The sequence below is a fragment of the Ixodes scapularis genome, unplaced genomic scaffold (assembly GCF_016920785.2).
Source record: "Ixodes scapularis isolate PalLabHiFi unplaced genomic scaffold, ASM1692078v2 PGA_scaffold6__148_contigs__length_123643588, whole genome shotgun sequence".
Lineage (NCBI taxonomy): Eukaryota > Metazoa > Arthropoda > Arachnida > Ixodida > Ixodidae > Ixodes > Ixodes scapularis.
This window is the reverse complement of record NW_024609881.1, coordinates 73,270,025-73,291,144: the sequence shown is the minus strand read 5'-3', so window position 1 is coordinate 73,291,144 and position 21,120 is coordinate 73,270,025. Positions and strand designations below refer to the sequence as shown.

The 21,120-nt window shown below is 48.8% G+C and overlaps 1 protein-coding gene across 2 annotated transcripts; it reads left to right on the top strand.

Moving 5' to 3' along the window:
* The first annotated feature begins 1,502 nt into the window (after positions 1-1,502).
* LOC8026786 (probable ATP-dependent RNA helicase DDX17) lies at positions 1,503-16,901 on the top strand. 2 transcript variants are annotated; one of them, XM_029977588.4, is made up of 11 exons: positions 1,503-1,904; positions 5,838-6,109; positions 7,166-7,507; positions 8,304-8,464; positions 9,244-9,416; positions 10,042-10,087; positions 10,174-10,238; positions 10,437-10,498; positions 10,611-10,670; positions 13,987-14,235; positions 16,141-16,901. In XM_029977588.4, the coding sequence occupies exons 1-11, from the start codon at positions 1,882-1,884 to the stop codon at positions 16,314-16,316; spliced, it is 1,629 nt and encodes a 542-aa protein (XP_029833448.1). In that variant the 5' UTR covers positions 1,503-1,881; the 3' UTR covers positions 16,317-16,901. The 2 variants fall into 2 exon arrangements, with proteins under 2 accessions (XP_029833448.1, XP_029833449.1); XM_029977589.4 differs by having other exon boundaries at positions 1,595-1,904; positions 16,085-16,901.
* Positions 16,902-21,120: the final 4,219 nt, after the last annotated feature.

The window sequence follows — 21,120 nt, the reverse complement described above, 5'->3', positions numbered from 1 at the left end:
TGCAATATTCAATTTACGAATTTTTATAATTTTCATCTGGCGACCAGGCAACACTGCTCAAGTTAGTCACACCATGGTGTCCATAAACCACGTGACCATGAACACTCTCATTCTAGGCGCCCCCATGATCGCCCAAGCTCTTCTCGTCGCGGTCCGAACAAAACCGCTCAAACAGCTCGGTAAACTGAAAGCAATTCTCGCTCTCGCCCTCCGGCCGGTTGACCTTCCACCCTGCATGCGCCTGCGAGACATTCCCGGACGACGGTGACCACGGTGAACTCGTCATCGCTGGAGCTCGTCGCCAGCGGGTCGCAGTCAAAATGAACAGCTTCCAACATCTCTTGATAGCAATCACTCTCATCGCTGCTGCGATTAATGTCGAACACTTCGACAAGGCGATCGATGCCGTAGACGAAATCGTCACAGACCGGATGCTGGAAACATGGAAGGTAAACGAGAGAGCTGAGGTTCGATACGCCAAGAGAGCCCAGTCTGTCAGTGCGTGCAAGTAGACACCACGCTGGAGGCTGGCTACGTCATCAGCCTCCAGGTCCGCCCGGATCTGCCCCTCCAAGGGGCCCGCATATAAATCGATTTATCCACGAAATTATCGCGCCTTTTTCAAAACAAATTTAGTAGGATTATAGGAACATAGAATGGGTCCTAGCAGTATAGTTATGTAATATTTTATTTTTGGCGTGTCATAACCCCTTTAATGCCTGGATAATTTTGCAATAGGAAGTATTCACTGGCGGCCATAGCTGTGTGCGCGACTGCTAAGCGCGTGCTGTCGGCGAGCTTCCACAGTTCTCTTGCAACGTGCCTTCCACACCATCAAGATTGCTGTTCTTAGCAGCCTATTATGTGAGTTCGTTTTGGGCATGTGCTTTAAACATCGCCCTCAACTATGGTGCCGGTACTTTGTCGTGCTGTTTAATTGGCCAAGATACCAGAATTAATGAACTGACAGACTTCATTTTCTACCTAGATTTATACCCGTACCCGCAAAATGTGGTTCGTCATGCATGTTCACAGTGCATGTTAAAGTGTCACGGGCAAGGTCACGGGACTAGAATTTTCTTTAGAAAAACAGTCGCAAGTACCCGTGAAATGTGCTTCGTAATGCGCGCGCAGTGGTAAAAAATAAAAGTATCGGGGGTCTCTGCTCCGACCTCGGCAAACTTATTTTTTTTTTTTTTTTGTTCCGGTCGATCTTGCAACGTTCGCACAGACTACAGACTAGACAACGGATAGTGCGCCGGAATGACGTCACTGAGCTTTACTATGCGAGCAACGGCCTTGACAGCATGATTATCTTACAAGCTTTTCGCTTTTTGCATTCCTTTTTTCCACCAACAAATTCCCCCATGAAAAAAAGTAAAAATCACCAGACGTGAAAGAAAGGAGGCCGGCACATTGTGCCGCTTATGCGTCTCTCTCCCCCTCTAATTGCTATCTCTCCGTCGAGTACGTCTACATGGAATATTTCCAAACCACACGCAATACACCTGCGCCGCCAAAAGTAAAAAGATAAAACCGGCCGTAGCGTGTCGCTTCCGCTGCAAGCCTTATGACACTTCTACCACCGCGAATCAGAAAATAATCCGCCAGACAGTGAAGCCTTTCTACTCATAAAAACAACTGAATAATTATTGTATTGCCTTATTGAGCACGCAGATATTTTCCTAACCTCTTTCAAGCGACTAGAGTTTTGTCAAAATTTAGTTTTGTTATTTATGAGGCGGCCTTTGTCAGGGAACTACTTGACATTTCCGCAACATCTCCCTCCGCTTATCACGAGCCGTCGGTCCCTGCAACTAAAAGCATTGGCGCTACAAACTCTTGCAAAAAGTTAATTACAGAAACGTAAAGTAACACAAGATGAACGGACGCGGTGGAACTCGGTAAGTGTTCTTCTTTTTGAGACTAATCACGGCCGAAAGTACCTCATATTTCGAGAAATACTTCAATTTTCGAACGGGCCGGAACGCCGTTCATTCATTCTGGCTTCCTCGCTGCGTGCTTAGGGTTAAGAACAGCGCATTGCCTTGGTCTCCTTCGAAGAACTTAATTGTGAAGCCATGGAATATCGGCTTTGAGTGGTCCTCCTCGAAAGATTTGCGCTGTGTAAAGCTCGTGGAGGACTAATTTTGTCAAAACTCGCCATTTTGACCGGAATTTGCGTTAGGCCTAGTGGGGCGCTGCAACGTGGCCCTTTCATTCATTTGGCGTGACGACTTTAGGTCGTTCGTCACGAATGAGACTTTGGGTTCGCTGTTTTGACGTCAGGTCTCTTGATTTACAAAATCACCGGCGTTTTTTCGGCTCTATTGACAGTGGTGCTCGAGATGCCGGCCGGTTCTATTAATGCCGGCGTCTCGGATTCTCAAACTATCGATCGTCGCACGTCTAGACTGGTTGAGGTTGCCATGACGGCGTCGCGTTCCTGGTTGGTGCTGATGACGTCTTTGTGGACGTAAATGGCACAGCTCGATATCAAGAAAATTAAAATTTTTTTTCTTTGGGGAAATGTGTTTAAGCATGTAGCGGGTTTATCATTCGAAAAAGAAAATAAAACTGTGACTCATCCGTGCATTTTTAATCTGGCTTTTTTCTTTTTTTCTCCCTCATAAGAATGTTTTTTTTATTTGTTTTATCGCCAGCGTGGCGGCAACAAGTGGTTTTCGGCGAACAGGCGGTGCGCGAGGCCTTCGTACGTGGTTCCGTAAAACGTGTCGAACCCATTCTAAATAAAAAAAAAATCTTGGAACATGCCAATAAAACGTCGGGCGTGAGAAAGAAAGTGGCCGTCGCGCAAGTTGGAAAGGAGCGGTCGTTCGATGACTAGGCGGTCTTACGTAATCTGGCCGCTTCGTCGTGCAACGTTTGGCATGGCGGAAATTGCAGACGCTTCTTTGAGCGCCATTTGTTTCTTCCTACAGAAAAGCGCAGTGTCCATCGCTGTGGTGGCCTTGTGGTTTGTCTTTGTGACGTTTGCGCCCCACGTGCAGACCACAGGGGTTTTTCTTTCAGGGAAAGGCTTAATGGGTTGGGTTTAGTAGTGTGCTCAACTGGTTAAATATAACCCGCGAGTATCAGAGAATCTGCTTGCGTCATCTGTTGGCAGCTTGCACCACTGTTTTCTAGGATTGCACTCCCAGTATGGATGCGATGACCAGTGCTTGCTGTGAAATGACATAAAATAAGGTCTTGGATTTTTTTTTTTTCTTTGTGTTTGCACTATGCTAGCTTATATGTAGCTTTTGTATAAAAAATGTTGTACATTGATTGCATGATTTAGTGTGCCTAAAATGAACCTTTTGCTGTGGTTTTCAATGTGTATTGAAGATAACAGCAAGGCAGTTGTTGTCAAACGCTGAACTGGGTGATGAAAAAAAAAAGTGCTGAGGTCACCAGGAAAAGAAAGGGGGGGGGGGGGGGGTCCTTCAACTTGTGTAGGCAGCTAGAGCACTACATAGCTCCTACAGAGCAGAGTAGTGCAATCCTTTGATCCGCGTGTTTCGCCGACAACATGGCAGACAGAGCAGGTCGGCGCGAGTCACATGGTACTCAGGGTTCCAAGAGGCGGTTCACTCTATGGGAGAATACATGGAAATTGACTCAACACGGCTGATTAAAAAATAAACGCCGAGTTCACACTTTCCGAAACTAGTCTGTCGTGAAGTTGGTAAAGCACTAAACACTTTATCAAAGTTTTAATATTGAATGCGTGTGAAAATTGTAAGAAGGCAATTTCCAAGGCAATGGCGTTTGAGGCAGGTGATTGTTTTGCGCAGCGGAGATGGACTTTATGGATTGGCCGGAGCGGGTCACGTGAACTGTGACGTCGCCGCGTCGTCTGCTGCATGATGCCCCTCAAGCATTTTTTTAAACAAATTTCGTTATTACATGGCGCACAACTTAGCGCAAATTATTGTAAACTCTTCCTTTATTGTGTGAAAAACTATTGTCGTTCCGTACATCCCTAATTCCATTGCCACTTCAGTGCATTTGTAGCCAATCCTTCAGGAGATAGTGCTAATTGTGACCATGTTTAAGTAACGAGTGAGTCTTAAGACTCCAACAGCCTGGACATCGAATCGGTTTTAGCTAGTCTCCCTACTGTACGCCACGCCAGAGACCTCTGCTTGGTGGGTCTGCTGGAGCCAATGGGAGACAACATTAAAGTGATATGTCAGGAAGCAGCTGCCTTTACTGTTGGGCTAGCTGTGCCAAGAACATTGACATGCACGGCACACTGAGCTAGCCACAGTGTGGGAAAATCCAAAGTGGTGGGGAATTTCCTCGACCCTGGAATGTAAACAGTGCTTGGGGAAAATTTCTGAAAATAATTTTGCATTATTATATGCTTTCACATACTTGAGTTCAAACCTTAATGTTGCTATGGTTGGGGGCAGATAATGAGTTGGGGGGCAAGGGAAAGGAAGGGCTAGGGAGGAGAAAGCAGGTGGAATGCTGGAGCAAGGGGGATGTTTCCTCCTCTCCAGCAGTCTATCTGCTTCCCCCTTTTCTCGCCCCGATTTCTCAGCCTTCTGCCGGCTGTAGTATTCCGGATTGTCTTAGAATTGGAACTTCATCATTCTTTTCATACTTATGGTTTGCTTCATATTTGGTTAATTACTGTGGATCACTAACTTAATTACCAATACCTTGTTGGTCAAAAACTTTTTTCTTCCTGGTGTCCAGAAACAGCTGAGGCCTTTAATTCAGTATAATTGTGCCTTACCTTTGGGAACCAGTGCAAGTTTCAATTTCTTTCCTTTGTAAGCTATCGGACTTTATTGTTGATAATGTTAATATTAAGTTCCTTTTTTTTTTTCGTCTAGCTGAATTTTGCGTTTTTGTTTAACAAAGTTGCTTAGTCACAAGGTATATCTGGTTTTGTTCTCTCTTAAGAGGGTTGCTTTTATCCGTTGCATTTAAAGTAAATTGAAGATTGCACACATAGGTGCTGAAAGGACCATCTGGAAATTTAAGCTTTAAATTCAAGATATTTTGAAATGACTAGTTTTGATATGCACCTCAGAATCTTTTTTTTTTTTTTTTTTCTCACTTAGACAAGGATGTCAGCACAGATTGCTTTAGTTTCGACATTATCATCCAATTGCAATGATTTAATTATTTTTTGGGCACATAGTTTCCTTTAAAGGGATAGTGAACCAAAATTTGGATTTAAAAAAAAAAAAAAAACAATGCTGGAGATGTAGGCGGGACACTACAGTCCCTACAACACTATTAGGCGATATCTCAAATGGACAGCTGTATTTTTGGAAAAAGAAGTCGAGATTGAACCAGGCCGACGAGGTGCGTGACGTCAATAGACCTAGTGTTCTCCCCTCTTCGCTTTGCTCCCTCAAGGCCGCGAGGCGAAGAAGACGCGAGGCCGTACCCTCTTCTCGGAGAAACATGACGTCAACATTCCTGCCAAATGCGCCTTTTTTTTTTTTTTAAATACGGTCATCCGTTTGAGATATTGCTGTATGAGTGATGTTTTGGTGTTTGTAGCATCCCGTTGCATGCTTTTGCCACGTGTTTTGGGGAATCTAGATTTCCGTTCAGCATCCCTTTAAAGCAGTGTAGGGTTTACGGTTAAATTTTTTTTTATTTTCTATTTAGAACATAGTAAATATTTTTTTCTCCAAGACTGATATAGCAATGGAAGGGTATGAATAAGGTGAAGCAGCTTATAATCCTGGCACAGATACTTGACACCTTTTGCTCTACAGCTCTTATGTTTTTGTGAAATAGCTGGGAGATTAAGAAATGTCCTTGAGAGGGGGGTGCGGCCCGAAACTTAAAGACAATTTTCCCCACAGTGACTTTGGCAGCAGCTGGGGCGGTGGAGGAGGGGGTGGCAACCGGGGTTCCGGCAGCTACCGCAACAGCCAGCCTGGGGGCAACCTGCGCAAGCCAGACTGGGACCGCATGCAGCTGCAGCCCTTCCAGAAAAACTTCTACCAGGAACACCCCAACACAGCCAACCGGCCCATGTCGGAGGTGGACGCCTACCGGCAGGCCAACGAGATCACAGTCAAGGGACGCGAGGTGCACAAGCCCATCCTGCGCTTCGACGAGGGCAACTTCCCTGGTGAGCAGGGACGAGGATTTCACGGTCGTCGGCGAAACAGGAACGGCGGGACATAATTACGGCTTCCTGCCTTTAATAACGCTTGGACATCGCGTGAGCCTCGAACGTGCATGTGCAGCCAAAGCACAGCGAAAGGCAGTCACGCATGGGGGAGGCCACGTCCTGTCGTCTGCTTGCGCCTTGCCTCGGCGTTTCCAGGTAGCCACAAGGCAGGTGCGAACCATAGTTTGTCGCTCGTGGTGCCTTGAGCCCAATTTCAAATAAACAAAGCTAATCCTCGTGCTAGCGACCGCTGCTGCTCACTGACTATGGGCGTCTGATTATTGTTGTGGGACTTGGGAAAAACCAGCCGTGCCGAGCGCTAGGGGCGTACGGGCAGGGGTTTGGGTCGACTCCTGCTGCTTCCTTCCTAGTTTGCATGGTGCCAGGGACGCCCGCGACGTATTGTGGTGGTTTGTGAAGCTGTCCGCTATGAACCATTCCAATAATCCTTGGTGTGCCGCCATCTTTGTCTAAAGGGCTTCGTGAACCATTTTATCAGTATGCCGAGTACAAAAAGTTTTGCAAAAACTGCGGTAGCTCTCTTTTTCTTTGCGTGGGTGACATGCTGGGAAGGGTGTTCAAATAAAGGAACCTGCCGTAAAATACCAGGGGAGCGCCCATTTCAATTTCACTCAAAACTGGGTTAATCTAAATACTGGTGCTTGTTTGGTCAATCCCCAAGTTTGGGAATTGTTGATAGTGGACGCTTCTACGGTATTTTGCTGTAGTTTGGCATTGCTGTCAGCAATTGTTTGAGACCCACTTATTGTACTGTACGATTTAAGAATTGTGACTGGGGATAGTCTGGACATCCACTGGGCCCTGCTGTGATGATCTACTTCCTTTTTGGAATTACCGTTTGAGCGCAGCTCTGAAAACAACCCACACTGGCTGCTATCACTTGTCTGAGATGGGGCCCCATGGATGTGCGTCATTGTCTTTGATTCCGGCAACCCCACTTCGCTTCTGACGGGGCGCCGTTCCTGATGGCCTTGGCCTCTCTTTTCATTGCAGACTATATAATGAAGGGCATTGAGGCCCAAAAGTACACCACCCCGACCTGCATCCAGGCCCAGGGGTGGCCCATTGCCCTGAGCGGCAAGAACCTTGTGGGCATTGCCCAGACGGGTTCCGGCAAGACCCTGGGCTACATTCTGCCTGCCATCATCCACATCAACCACCAGCCCTACCTGCAGAGAGGGGACGGCCCTATTGCACTGGTGCTGGCACCCACCCGGGAGCTGGCCCAGCAGATTCAGCAGGTCTCCTCAGAGTTTGGGAAGGCTTCGAGAGTCCGCAGCACTTGCGTCTTCGGAGGGGCCCCAAAGGGCCCACAGCTTAGGGACATTGAGAGGGGTAAGTCCTCCGGCCAGTGGAATCTTCTTGGTTTGACACCTCACCGTCCTGGACAGATGAACTTTCTTGGTCTAGCACCTCACCGTCCTGGACAGTGGAACCTTCTTGGTCTAACAACTCACTGTCCTGGACAGTGGAACCCTTGTCTAAAAGCTCGCTGTCCTGGACAGTGGAACCCTTGTCTAGAAGCTCGCTGTTATGGACAGTGGAACCCTTGTCTAGAAGCTCGCTGTCCTAAACAGTGGAACCCTGTTCTAGAAGCTCACTGTCCTGCACAGTGAAACCTTAGCCCGACACCCCACTCTTTTGAACAGTTGAACATTCTTGGCCTTGCTTTACATTGAAGGTAGAAAGCACTTGCTGTCCTGTCCATAAGAACTTTCTTGGTCTGGAGTCTTCCTAACTTTGTTGCTGCCTGAACGGCCTGTCTTCATACTTAGTGTGGACGATATACCTTCCAAGAATTCACCCTTCCGTGCATACTTAGCATGGTAGAGTAGATCCTTGGGTTGGCTTTGGTCTCCCTACTGTACGCCACGCCAGAGACCTTTGATTGCTGGGTCTACTGGAGCCAACGGGAGACGACAGCAAAATGATATGTCAGGAAGCAGCCGCCTTCATGCTTAGGCAGGCTGTGCCAAGAACATTGACATTTCTTAACACAGTACACAGATAGCACACTACAAGCACATCGTTAGCTTTTTAATGACATTCTGTGGGGCTGAACAGTTGACAAATAATATGTATGAAACTGAGCACTTCTTCTCGTACCCTCTGACCTGGTGGTGTCGTTCAGGGTCCGAGATCTGCATCGCCACTCCGGGTCGGCTGATTGACTTCCTGGAGGCCGGCAAGGTGAACCTGCGCCGCTGCACCTACCTGGTCCTGGACGAGGCCGACCGTATGCTTGACATGGGCTTCGAGCCTCAGATCCGCAAGATCATAGAGCAGATTCGGGTGTGTTGCAGTCTGCTCCGTTCTTTGCACGTGTTTAGCGGGTTGGCTGCGGCCCCGTGAACTGGCGAGAGAAGCCGTGCCGGCAAGTTGTTGGATAGGAAGGAGGTGGAAACGTTACCATATGCCAGTTTGTCCTGGTGGTGTAGGGCATGTGTGATGTGGGCAGTAAAGCCATACGTAACCTTTAGGTATGGCTTTGGTTTGCTCAGTTGTCGGCCTTCAGTATTTCTGGACTGACAAGAGATTCCAGTGATTTTGGGCAAAGCATCTGGCAACAATGGCTTCATGCACCAATGTGGCCAAAGTGTTGCTCCTAGGCATGGCTAGTTCACTGGCTCTGTTAGGAGAGGATCTGGACAGATATGCATCTTGTGTGCAATCATTCGTGCAACTGATTAAAGTGGCACTGTGCTTTGGGGTGTGAGAACGTCTCACAAATACTGCAGTACATCGTCGTTAGAGTTTTTTGAGGAACTGCTCTTTTTTAAAAAGTCCCTCAATTTCTGGCCATTGGTATTCCAAAAGTGTTACGTTGTCGCCTGCCAATGGCAACACTTGCATTCTCTTGTACTCTGTGGCGGGACTGCTTCGCTCAACCGCCAGGACTGCAACAGCACGACGCGATGACTTGCGCAACATCATTCGTTGCCACTACGAGATTGGCTAGCTGAAGGCTTGTTCCCGACACCATAGTTTCAGACTAGTTGGGTGGGTGTTGCATCCCTGCTTCGGTCTTTACTGGGTCCGACCTAACGAGGGGGTTGTTATTGCGCTTGCAGCCGGACTGCCAGACCCTGATGTGGAGCGCCACGTGGCCCAAGGAGGTGCGGTCTCTGGCCGAAGAGTTTCTCAGGGACTACATTCAGATCAACATTGGAGCCCTGCAGCTGTGCGCCAACCACCGAATCCTGCAGATCATCGACGTCTGCCAGGAGACCGAGAAGGAGGACAAGTGAGTTTTCTTTCGTTGACACCACTTTATTGGGAATGTGCGTGAAAATGAATTTTTATGTTGATGGGTCAAGTTCTTGTAAAGGCCCTCTCTCCTTTGTTACTCGAGAGTGTCTGTACTGAGTGCTTCTTTGCAATGAAGCAGAACTGCAAGCGTTATTGCTGGTGCCTGCTACTTGGAGGACAGAATTAATAATTGATGTAAGTTCAGTGAAGTAACTGCATTACGCTACACTGCAAATGTCGACAATTGGAAGCTAGTGTTTCTTTTGGCTGTGCCCCTTTTCTGCGTTGTCTTCTTTGAACAGCGAAAGGAAGCCGGTCTGTCCGGTGGGGTCTACGAGGTCTAGTTGGTGTGCCGCATTCAGATTGGTGGCTGCGCACTGTCAAAGCCTCGTTACAGCAAAGTCCGAGAGTTCCCGTTCACTGGGGCTGCCTTTCTCTAGCGCCTCTCAGTTGCAGGGACATTTGGCACACTGATCATGGGACGGTTATGCTTAAAGGGTGGATTGTTTTTTTTTTTTAGTTGCGCTTACGGTTTGCACAAACTTCCGATAGCCTCACACTGGATGGAAAGCTGTGTTGCACGAAGCAGCTTTTGATAACTGGTTTTCTGTCTTCTGCAGGCTAATGAAACTCCACCAGGAGATCCTGAATGAGAAAGAGAACAAGGTGAGGGGCCGCTTCCTGCGTTGGCGTCGGTCTGCAAGCTGGTCTGGTAGAAGTCTTTCAACTGGAACCATTTTTATTTTTTGCAGACCATAGTGTTTGCGGAGACCAAGAGGAAAGTGGATGACTTGACACGCAAGATGAGGCGCTACGGGTAAGCCTCTTTGGTTGTCTCAAGTGTAATACATTGGAGGAGACTGGTGTTAAATAACGTGAAAGAGAAGCTGACGAGAAGCAAGCTGCGCTGTGCAAAGTGTCTTAATAAAGACCTGCATTGCTGCATAAGCACAGTGCAGATATTTCCTATACATCTTTAGCTCTGGATTGATCAAATTGTTGTCTGCCTCTGCAGCTGGCCTGCAATCTGTATTCATGGAGACAAGACACAACAGGAGAGGGACTGGGTGCTCAATGGTGGGTGTCCACTACGTGGTTTTGCTCTCTGCCCGTGTTCTCTGGCAAAGGCTGACCAAAGCGTGTGTGGATACCTTGGAGCTGACCAATATTTTGTTTTGTGTTTGCACAGAGTTCCGCTCTGGGCGCGCTCCCATCCTGGTAGCGACGGACGTGGCCGCTCGTGGCCTTGGTGAGTCAGATTTGTGTTCTCTACGTTTGTTTTTGGTGCGCTACGTAGTTGACAATGATTGCTGGCATGAAGGAGCTTCCCTGGAGGTGGGTGCTTATGGGTTGTGCTACAGTTATAAGAGAGGGGAGACATGTTCAGGAACATTTGCGCTGGTTAGACGAGGAAGGCTTCTAGTTCCTTGCGTCGCAAGCTGAGGGTTATATTCTGAATTTCGCGCAAGTTGGTACACCAGGTTATGTTTTAGCCTCCACGGGAGGGTTGAAGCCTTGTGCTCGGGCACGTGGGGCTTTCCAATGTTGCAAAGTTTTTGTGCGAAATGTTTAATTAAGTAAAATGTCACCGATTGTAGGAGTAGGCTCCTGGTAAAAGAAACGAGTGGAATTAACTGGCCTTGATTTTGGTTTTATATTTCATTACCACTGGTGTACCTTAAGAACATTTGTGCTATTACGTATTTAGAATGGAACCTTAATTCTCTGGGATCTGTATATTTATAAAAGTGTGTATGGAGGTGGAGGGTAAAATTAGGTGCACATATGATCTAACTGGTGTGCTTCAAAATCTAGGTTATCCTCTTTGCCGGAGTCTGGGGCAACACTCCCCGTTGTGTCTCATCACTAAGGCCCTCCGTTCTATCACCAAGGGGTTTTGGTTTCCGCTCTTGGAATTTTTTTGTCTTCGGTAGGTAGATTGCGGATGCAAGACGGACGTTTTTGTGCACCTTTTGATAGTAAGAAGATTTAAAAATGCGAGTAAACCTGGGCTATTTGGAACAATGTTCCTTGTTTTCTCGTGAACCTTGGACTTTCTGGAAGGGGCACCTCTAAGTGACTCCAAACGAACCTGTTTGTGTTGAGCTCTTGGTTCGCGCAAGAACACTTTGTTAATTCTGGTTACTTCTCGGACCGACGGTGTTATGGAGTTGCCCTAGACTGCGGCAAGGACGGTATCTGAACGGGTGGGCCGTTCTAGGTGCGAGGCGTAGGCGTCTGGAATGGTATGTCTGTGGTGTCCTGGGACCCCTCGTTGGTTTGGCACGTAGAGAAACCCCCAAATTTGCCGTTGCCTGTGGCCGTGGGATGACCTTTTGTTCTCCTCTTTCTCTGTTTCCTTTTCAGAGGCACGTGTGTGGGCACGCTGTCCATACGCAGTGCCTCGCATTGCACTGGGCGGCCCAGCCCCTTCGTGAGCAAAAATGTCTGGGCCCCAATGCAAAGAAAGAGCGTTCGAAGGAGACAAGGGACCCACAGAGCCCTCGGGGGGAGACTCCCGTGGAAAGGGGCGTCGTTTAGCTACTGGGCATACTCCCCTAGCTCGACAGGGAGTAGGTTAGGCCCCCCCGTCTGCGGGGGGAGTAAGAATCGGACCCACATGGAGAAGTAGGCTCGGTGTGCCTGCAGACTGCCAGGTCTAAGGAGAAGGGGAGCAGCTTCCCTAGCTCAGTGCAGGTTTCCTATTTTTTTTTGAAGGAGGGATACCTTTGAGGGACACTTCCCGTTAGGCGAGGTGGGCTGTAAATGAATGCGGCCAAGGGCAGTGAGTCGCCACGCTTAAGGGGGGGTTACTAGGGGCGTTTGGGGTGGCCCCGGCCGCCGGCTGTGGCTCGCACGGTCGCTACCGACGGTGGCCCGAGGGGGAGAAGGAGGTTGCGTGGCCTCCCCTCGCCCTTGGAACTCTGGCGGAAGGCCCCCAGCGGCCCCACTCACTTGCAGGTAAACTGGAGTGCTTCCTTGTCTCTGTGGGGGTCACGAGAAAACGGCAGTTGCGGGGATCGCTTTTCTCCTCTTTTCTCTCCGGGGGGGGGCTTCTCTATACCATCATGGTGTCTACCAATAGGAGCGTGTCAGCAAATTGAGTCTGCGATCATGATTTGAAACTAGGTTCGACTTAAGTTATGGATATTCTTAACTAGTTGCAACTAGAACCTTGGGGAGGGCGCAGGTATTAACCTGTTAAGTATCTGATTTTAATAAGATCACAGTGCGCGTCTTGTGCCGCTGATTTCGAGTCTAATTATTTTGTAGATAACTTCGTTGGTAATGCCGACGATTTCCTTTAGCGAGCGATGCTATATCTGTCGAAGGAGAATTGCTTGCAAACTTTTGAGGCTTAAAACATTCTCTAGAATAGTTAGCATTGTAGATAAACAACAAGCTGGTTATAATTTGAAGTTTTTTTAAACATTAATATTGCTTGGGCAGGGGTGCCGAAAGTAGAGCTGTCGCAACTGTATTGTGGCCGATTCTAAGACTCGCAACCACTCTGAATGCTACGAGTGCCTTTGTTCTGCATTTTTGGTCAGCGAATTCTAAGGAGGCTGAGTTTGGAAATGGATTCTGGTAGACACCCTGATAGCTCCCCTTTCTTGCCTAGCTACAGAGGGTGGGATAATTGTTTCCTAGCAAGTTGCTAGCAGCCTCACCATGGTCAGTAACTGGTCTTGGTTTGCCTTAATAGTTTGGGTTTCTTTCCTTTTCCTTAGCAGTATGTTGCATGGCATTTGCAGCATTGAGGGAATGTTTCGGTTGGTTGCGTGCTGTAATAAATTACCTCGCAAGCTTTTTTTTCTTTTTTTTTTTTAATATTGGGAAATCTGGGAGGAGCAACTTTAACTGCACACTACACAGAGACGAGCACTGTAGTTTGGCTTGTGACGGTGGGGACTTGCTTTTTTCTTTTTTTTTTCTCTCTGGCGGTTGGCAGTTAAGGTAACGATTGCATGCTGCAAGCGGTTAGCTGCGCGGCTGTCTATGGCGATGTGGGCGGTCCCCGGTTTTTCGGTGCGGAATCGCATTCTAAAGGGAGCCAATGGACCTTTTGCCGAGTTACGCGAACATAGAAAAGAATGCCAGGAACGTAGGTATGCGTGCTGGCATCCTCAGGTATAACTGTTTGAAAGCAAAAATCTAACAAACGGCACTTCGCATGTGCATTCCACGGACGCTTCATTTCGGTTATTTCCTTTTTCGAATCTTTTCTATGCGGAAGGTGAGCACGTGCACCGTGCCGACGTTCCCAGCATTCTCTTTGGTACTTGAGTAATCTAGCAAAAGGTCTACTCAGAGTTCGTTCTCGCGCGTGGCATGTCGCGCGACCCGCGATGTGAAGTTGCGGTGTCAAGTTTGTTAGATGTAGAACATTGGGTGTTGTGTCACAGGCAGTCTAAGGTTGGGTTATGGGCGACTCCCGACGTTGGGTTGTAGCACTGGTGTTGCAACGTCGCGCGATTATTTGACACCAATCAAAATGAACCGGGAGTATTTTTTCTCTAAACCACAACCCTTTCTCTCGTGTTCCCCCCGGAACTTCCATGCAGACGTGGACGACGTCCGATTCGTGATCAACTACGACTACCCGAACTGCTCTGAGGACTACATCCACCGTATTGGTCGTACGGCCCGGTCGAACAAGACTGGCACGGCGTACACCTTCTTCACGCCCAACAACTCGCGGCAGGCCAAGGAGCTCATCTCGGTGCTGCAGGAGGCCAACCAGGTGGTGAACCCCAAGCTGTACGAGATCGCCAACAACCCGCGGGCCGGAGGATGGGGCGGTGGACGCGGAAGTGAGTTTCTTTCCTCTCTCTCTCCATCTCTTGCCTCCGGAGCGCTTGTCGTAGTGTTTTCGCACAACGGATTTTGAGCATGTCGTGGGGGTGCGAGGTGGTTGGCTCGCGTGTCAGTGCTCTTTGGCAGTAGTGGCGTTTGGGGTGTCGGCTCCTCCGCTTCAGACTCTTAAAGGCGGTGCAACGATTTTCGGACATTGGCCAATTAACTGCAGAAATTAATGTTGTGTCCCCTATAAAGCAAAGAACAGAAAACTATTTTCTTACGAGCACTAGTTATTTTAAAAAATAAAAAATCGGTGCCTCGTAACTCTCAGTGTCGCCTTTCGAGTGACATACTCTGGGGATCACGTGGTTTCCTCCTGGGTTCTCTCTTGAGAGAAACCAGCAGCTTCCTCCACAATTGTCGACTTCTAAAGGATTCGCATTGTCGAAGGTCGCGGCGAGCGTTTGACAAAAAAGGTTGTTCGCCACGGGGCTGACGGCAAATGTAGCAGCGGAGGGGGACAGGTTTATCTCGACTTTCATTGTTTCTGCAACAGCCACACGCAACTGCAGATTGGCAAATAGCTCATTTTTTTCTTTGCGATTACGCTGCGGATTAGCAGTTTATCGGGGTAAGGTGATACGTTTTTGGCCACTTGTGCTTGGATAAACAATATAAAAAATACAAACTGCCAATTCTTCGAACATTAAAATTGTTGCACCGCCCTTTGAACGCTTCCCAGAATTGCATTCATAATGTGAGAGGTTGCCGTCCGACGGTGATGCTCTGAAGTGCCTCCGGTTTGATGTCTGAAATCGGTGGTTGGTCGCGAAGCGCCAAAATGAAACCGAATGGCAACTGTTGTACTCTATTTCCATTTCATGTTTCTGAGCCTGAACATATTGCAAGCACAGTGCATTCTCCTGCTCAATCTTAAAGGAATCGCCTATCCATTGACCTTGTCTTTATACAATAGACTTATTAATTCACACTCTGGGAAGCCACAACCTGTTTGACTTGTCGGAAATCTTGGATTATTGGAAATTCATCTAAATATGATGCGAGATAAAATTGTAATTTGCCATATGGATGGCTATACGTACAAAGCAGATGCTTGAGAATTTCCACTACATAGGCCTACTGATCATAAGCAGGTATGCCACACGAGAAAGATCAGTGGAATGTCAAATATTGTTTCGTCTGGACTGTTTGATAGTACATGACAACTCAAAACAAAGTTGAAGTTTGTTCATCAAGTCAAGAAGGGGACGAAAGCGGGCACCGAGCAGCAGTTTTCATAGCATTTTGCGCAACCTCTGCGACTTGGACCTATGGCCTATGCCATGGTGCTCGTTTTCATAGCTCGTGGTTTCCTGCTTGAGCCCTGTTGAGTGCACCTCTCACTGCGGAGAAGCAAGCTCCTCAGGTGTTGTTTTTCTGCGGTGCACCAGTGCTCGGGAGGAAGCTCACTCAACGAAACCGCGAGAACAAAAAGTATGAATTGCACAAGAATGCCGTTAGAATTAAGCGGCTTAAAAATACATAAAAAAAAAACAAAAAAAACGGGACGCCAGACTCTTGAAATTTGAATCAACCAGAAGTATGAAATATCAGTTTTAACTATCAACAGCCTGCTGTACTATTCCTTTTTAAACAAAACCCAAACATTAAGTCTTATTAAGAAAAAATAGCTTTGAAGGGTGATTTATTTCCATTGGTGGTATATCCCACGGGCATTTATCTTCTCTTCACTGGTGCTGCAAAAGGCTGCAAACATTTTGCATGTCTTGGTGCTTTTGGAAGCGACTGCCAGCTTGTGTTGCTAGCTTGCGCTAACCACTGCATGTTTCCCGCGCGTTTCAGGCCGCTGGCGCCAGGGTGGCTGGCGCTGACCACTACGCGTGTTTGGTGCGTTTCAGGCCGCTGGCGCCAGGGTGGTGGCGGCGGCGGAGGAGGTTCATGGAGAGGCTCCGGAGGTGGTGGCGGCGGCGGAAGCTTCGTCAGCGGCGCCAACTCCATCTCTCTGGGATCGCGGGACAACCATCAATCGAACGGGAACGGCTATGGAAACACCCACAACTACTACTCTGTCTGAGGAGGGGGGGAACCCACTCTATTCGTTTTTCTCGTTTTGTTTTCACTCGGGCGGGTAGACCGGTGTTAAAATCGCTCCTGGCTCGCACTTGTTTGTGAATTCTTTCCAAGGTTTTCTGTATAGGCAACACTCACCAAAAAAAAAGAGGAAACCAAGATTTGTCTTCTTGTGATATTGTAGGTGTTTTTCTCTTTTTTTTTTAATACTAGGATATCAAGTGTATTGTGCATTCCTCCTCGGAAGGTTTTGTTGTTATTTATGCCGTTGTATCATCTCGCATTTATCATCTCCGCCGTACCACCGCATGTTCTCGTCTGTGCAAGAAAGGGACCCTATTTGGAGTTTTTTTTTCTTTTCGTTCTTGTGGTTATTTTTGTAAGAGATGAGTGTGGAAGACTGTTTACCAAGATGTGGAAACTGGGCACCTTGGAAACATGGACCCCCCAAGATCTGCGGGAGAGCCGACGACTCGTGAAAGCAATTGAGACAGCCTGTGCATGCATTGCAGGCTGCAGGGACTGGAAAGAACTTAGTCCTTTTTGTTTATCTTGGAAACTGAAGTTTGAATAAACTTATTGGTGAACACATGCGGTCTCCATTCCCTGCTTTTCGGAGGGGATAAGCTTTCAAACAAATGTGCTGCCATACTTAGTTGTACATAAAGCAAGTCTCTATGTCGGTGATGGAAGTGCTGCGCTATGAACGAAGGTCTGCATCTTCTGCGAGAATACCAGTGTTGCTAATGGCATCTCACCACGAACAGACTTACTAGAACCTCCGGCCATTTGCAGGGCCAAAGGGCCCTGCAAGGACCTTTTTCCTGGTTTTTAATTTGCACGGAACCTGAGTGCACTGAACGTGGTAACTTCATGAAACTTTTCACGAATTTCGCTTTATTTTAAAAGTTTGAGGCAAAATAAAATTACAAAAACGAGCAAAAAATAACCTTGGCCGCTTGAGCGGCCATGAACTAGAGGAGGGGTAGTGAGCTTGGCGAGCGCTCACGGTTGCCGCACTCCGTGTCGACGGCTCAAGAGGTTGCCATTAAAGCATGTTCTGGATAGGCTGTATGAAGCGGGCAGCCAGGGCGGCTCGCATTTCATTTGCTGCGCGATTGAACACTAATTCGGCATGGCACTTCATTGGCCACAAACGACAGCAAACACGGGGAAAGATCAGAACAGGAGCCAATTCGCGCCGCCAAACCGCAAGCCAAAGCTGCTCGTCGAAGGCCTTCGGAACCGGCCCGTTCCTCGACTGCAGCGCTGCCGCGTACATCCGGGACTTTTCTATTCTACGCTCGCCGTTCGTAGGTGCCTGCAGAGCCGGCCATTCGCTCTCTGGGCGGCACCATTTTGTTCAACCGCAGCGCCCTCTCTACACATCCGGGAAATTCGGCGGGGTAAAACGAGAGAGAGGGCACGCCGACCTTCAGTCCGAGCGCAGTGGACGCCACGAGCCATCCCAGCCGATCCAGCGCCGGGAGAAAGTCGCGTGACCTGCCGGTGGGGCGGGGCGACACCGGGAGCTCAAGGTCGCATGACACTCCCTCAACGCCGCATTGGCTGGGGTGGCTCCTGGCGTCCGCTGTGCTCGGACGGAAGGTGAAACGGAGTATAGCAGACGACAAACCGGGAGGTTGCCGTTCTCCATCTTTGGGCTGTATCGGCGGCCTCTACCGAACACCGAACTCTCGCTCGTGGCTGCCGTTGTGAAGTGGTTCGCGTTCTTAGAATAGTTGTGGCTACTCCAAAATCAGCCTATAGCTCTCTGTTGTTCTATTTTGCTAAATGATAAACTAGCATATCTTTTTTTTGTTACTTAAATAGCAGTTGAGTCAGCCGGCAGTACTACCCTCAACTACTGCGTGTATTGCGGCAGGAGAGCATGTTTTTATTTATTATTTCAGACTTCCACTCATGGTCGCTAAAGGCCTACACCAGTACGAACTTTTGTATAGTAAAAAAGGTACAGCAACCGGATTTTCTTTTCGCCAAAGAGACCGGCCAATCTGACACAGTTTTCCCTATTTTTGTTTTTTATTTGCACGCAGGTAACAGTGCAATTGGACCCTGTGAGTCTTTTTATCTAGCATAGTATTATACGATAACTGGCATACCAAAATCTGCGCATCTGCGCTTGAAAGTTCCAAAATGACGTGATTTTAAACAGAGTTAGCACGCCAGCCGGACGCTAGCTACAGCCCACTCGGCGGAGCGGACGGCTTGCGGGGGAGACGGGGAGTGCATTTTTTTTCTCTTTTACCCTCTGCTATGACCCTAATGGAACGGTCGGAAGTGTTAGCATAGGATCAGAAGTGTCTCATCCAGCTCCACTAAAGCGATTTTTTTCGGTCCTACTTCGGCGCCACTTCTAGCGCCGAAGTTCACACGGAACATCGGAAGTTTCAAGGACCTCGCTAACCGCACTTTGCCGAAAACCGGGTAAGCGACCTTCGGCAAATACGGCTTCCAGCGATGAAGGAAGACCGCTGCTGCGGCCACCGGTACTGGGCCCAACAGCCGAATGTGAAACACTATTCACGCAGCCGAATCCCGGCGACATCGTGATTTTGCGCCGAGGCGATGGAACAATCGCAACTGCAGTCGAATGCGGTTCATCGGTCAACCAAGCGGGTGCCTCGAACATGGAGACAGACGCCATAACACCGCTGAGCCTAACCAGCGACTGTGAAGCCCGAAGATTACGCGAATCTTCAGTAGCAAAAAAGCGTAAAGGGGAAGACTTGACGCAGGCAGACATGTTTCTCGACGCAAAAGGAGAAATAATGGACGACAAGGGTTGCAACGACGACGACGACTGCAACAATGGTGAATGGGAAGTTCCGAACTACCACAAAAAGAAAGCTCAGCGCAAAAACAGGCCAAATCGACCCCAGCAGCAACAAGACGGACCGAGGTACACGGTCATCGTCAAGCCCACCACGGCCATGAAAATCACCAACGTGGACTCATGGCTTCTGTGGAGCACCTTCCGGAAGCTCTTAAAGTCGCCATGCGAATCCGACCAGTTAGGTTACACCGTCAATAACAGAAATAACTTCATCGCAATTACCGTGCAGACGGAACACCACGCAGAAGACCTTATGGCACTCAAAGAGCTGCCCACGGAGGACCCTAACAAGACGATCCAGGTCACAGTATACAGGTCAACAACCGGCAGTCAGCCACGAGGAATTATACACGGCGTTTCACCTGGCGACGCAGCACGAGGCATTGTTGACAATGCCATAGCGGACTACCATGACATTATTCATTCTCGACCCCTCGGCAAGAATGGGACGTATTTAATCACATTTGAAGGAAAGGGTATCCCGAGGAGCATCCGACTATTTGGAAAATACCATACTGTGTTTCCCTACAAACCAACTGCGGTCATCTGCCTACAGTGCCACGAACTAGGTCACATGACCACGGTATGCACAGGCAAGCAACGGTGCAAGTCGTGCGGCGAGATCCACCCGACCAACCAGCCATGCCAGGGCAAGTACTGCCCGAACTGCAGAAAGACAGGTCACACGGTATTCGAAGCAGAAGCGTGTCGGGCCCGGAACCGGGCGGACGACAAACTCCAGAAACGGGCGGCGGCCGGTCGACGTAACTATAACAGCGGAGTGGTTACCGCTGCGAAGGGCAGGACCTCTGCCCGGGCGACATTCAAACCGGACGACTTCCCCTCCCTCCCAATCCAGAGGCTGCACCACCAACCAAAGCGCGATAGACCCGTTGCTCTCGGGCAGGGGGCGCGAGCGCGTCCGCGAGACGCGACCATGTTATGCTGGCAGCACTATCCAGGCGGCGCTGTAACGTTCGATTTTGCACGTGCCACGTTCGAATGCAAGCATCTGTCAGCATCTACAGACGCGCGATAACAAAACGTCTAAAAAAAAAAGAAAAAAAAAAAGAATTATGCAGCTCGTGGGCTCAGCGTCGCATTCAGCTTTATTATTTTATTGCGTTCTTTCATAGCTTCCATAAGCCCCGTATGTTTCACTTCACGTGATAGCGAAGCTGAAGGTACTCGCAAGAACATGTTCCCCCAAAAGATGGACGCACTGACACGAGCGCGCGTGCTTCGAAGGGACGGAGCTCGGTCTTGTAGCTTCTGCTACGCAGGTACTTCGAATGGAACGGAGTATAAAGAACTATAGTGGGGAAGCGTGATGACGCACGTTCGAAACGCGAGCCAAATATTTTATTTTGCTCACCTGGAGCGCTGCTCAAAACTTGAGAGCTACGGGCCTATACAGAAACGTCGTACAGCCAAGTCCTAGCTCCGAAAGCTATGAACACGGACCTGTCCCATATCGGGCCGCCCACCAACATTAGCAGCAGAATGGCCGTGGAACTTGCTCAACTTAAGGAAAGTAGCCGCAAACTACTTGAGAAAATTCAACAACTGGAAGTACAGTACGAGAAACAGCTCCGACAAGAACAAGAAGAGGCCCGCAAAGCCCAAGCCAAGACGAAGGCCGAATCCGACCGGAAACGTAGGCAAGAAGCGGAACACCAAATTCAAGTAGAACAGCAGAAAGCTGATGAAGCACGTCGACGTGCCCAGCGCTGCGCCGTCACCTACGAACAAGTCATTGAACGGAAAAGGAAGGAAGCCGAAGCAGCAACTGCTAAGGCCACATCAGCACACGGCGCGCGCGCAAGTGCCCCAACACAACAGGATCGAAAAGAGCCCTTCCCGCCAAATGCACCTTTATCACAGGACAGCACACCGATATCGGGGTGCCTTCCAGGCTCGCCCCTCAGCGGCGAACATCTCCTACAACTCG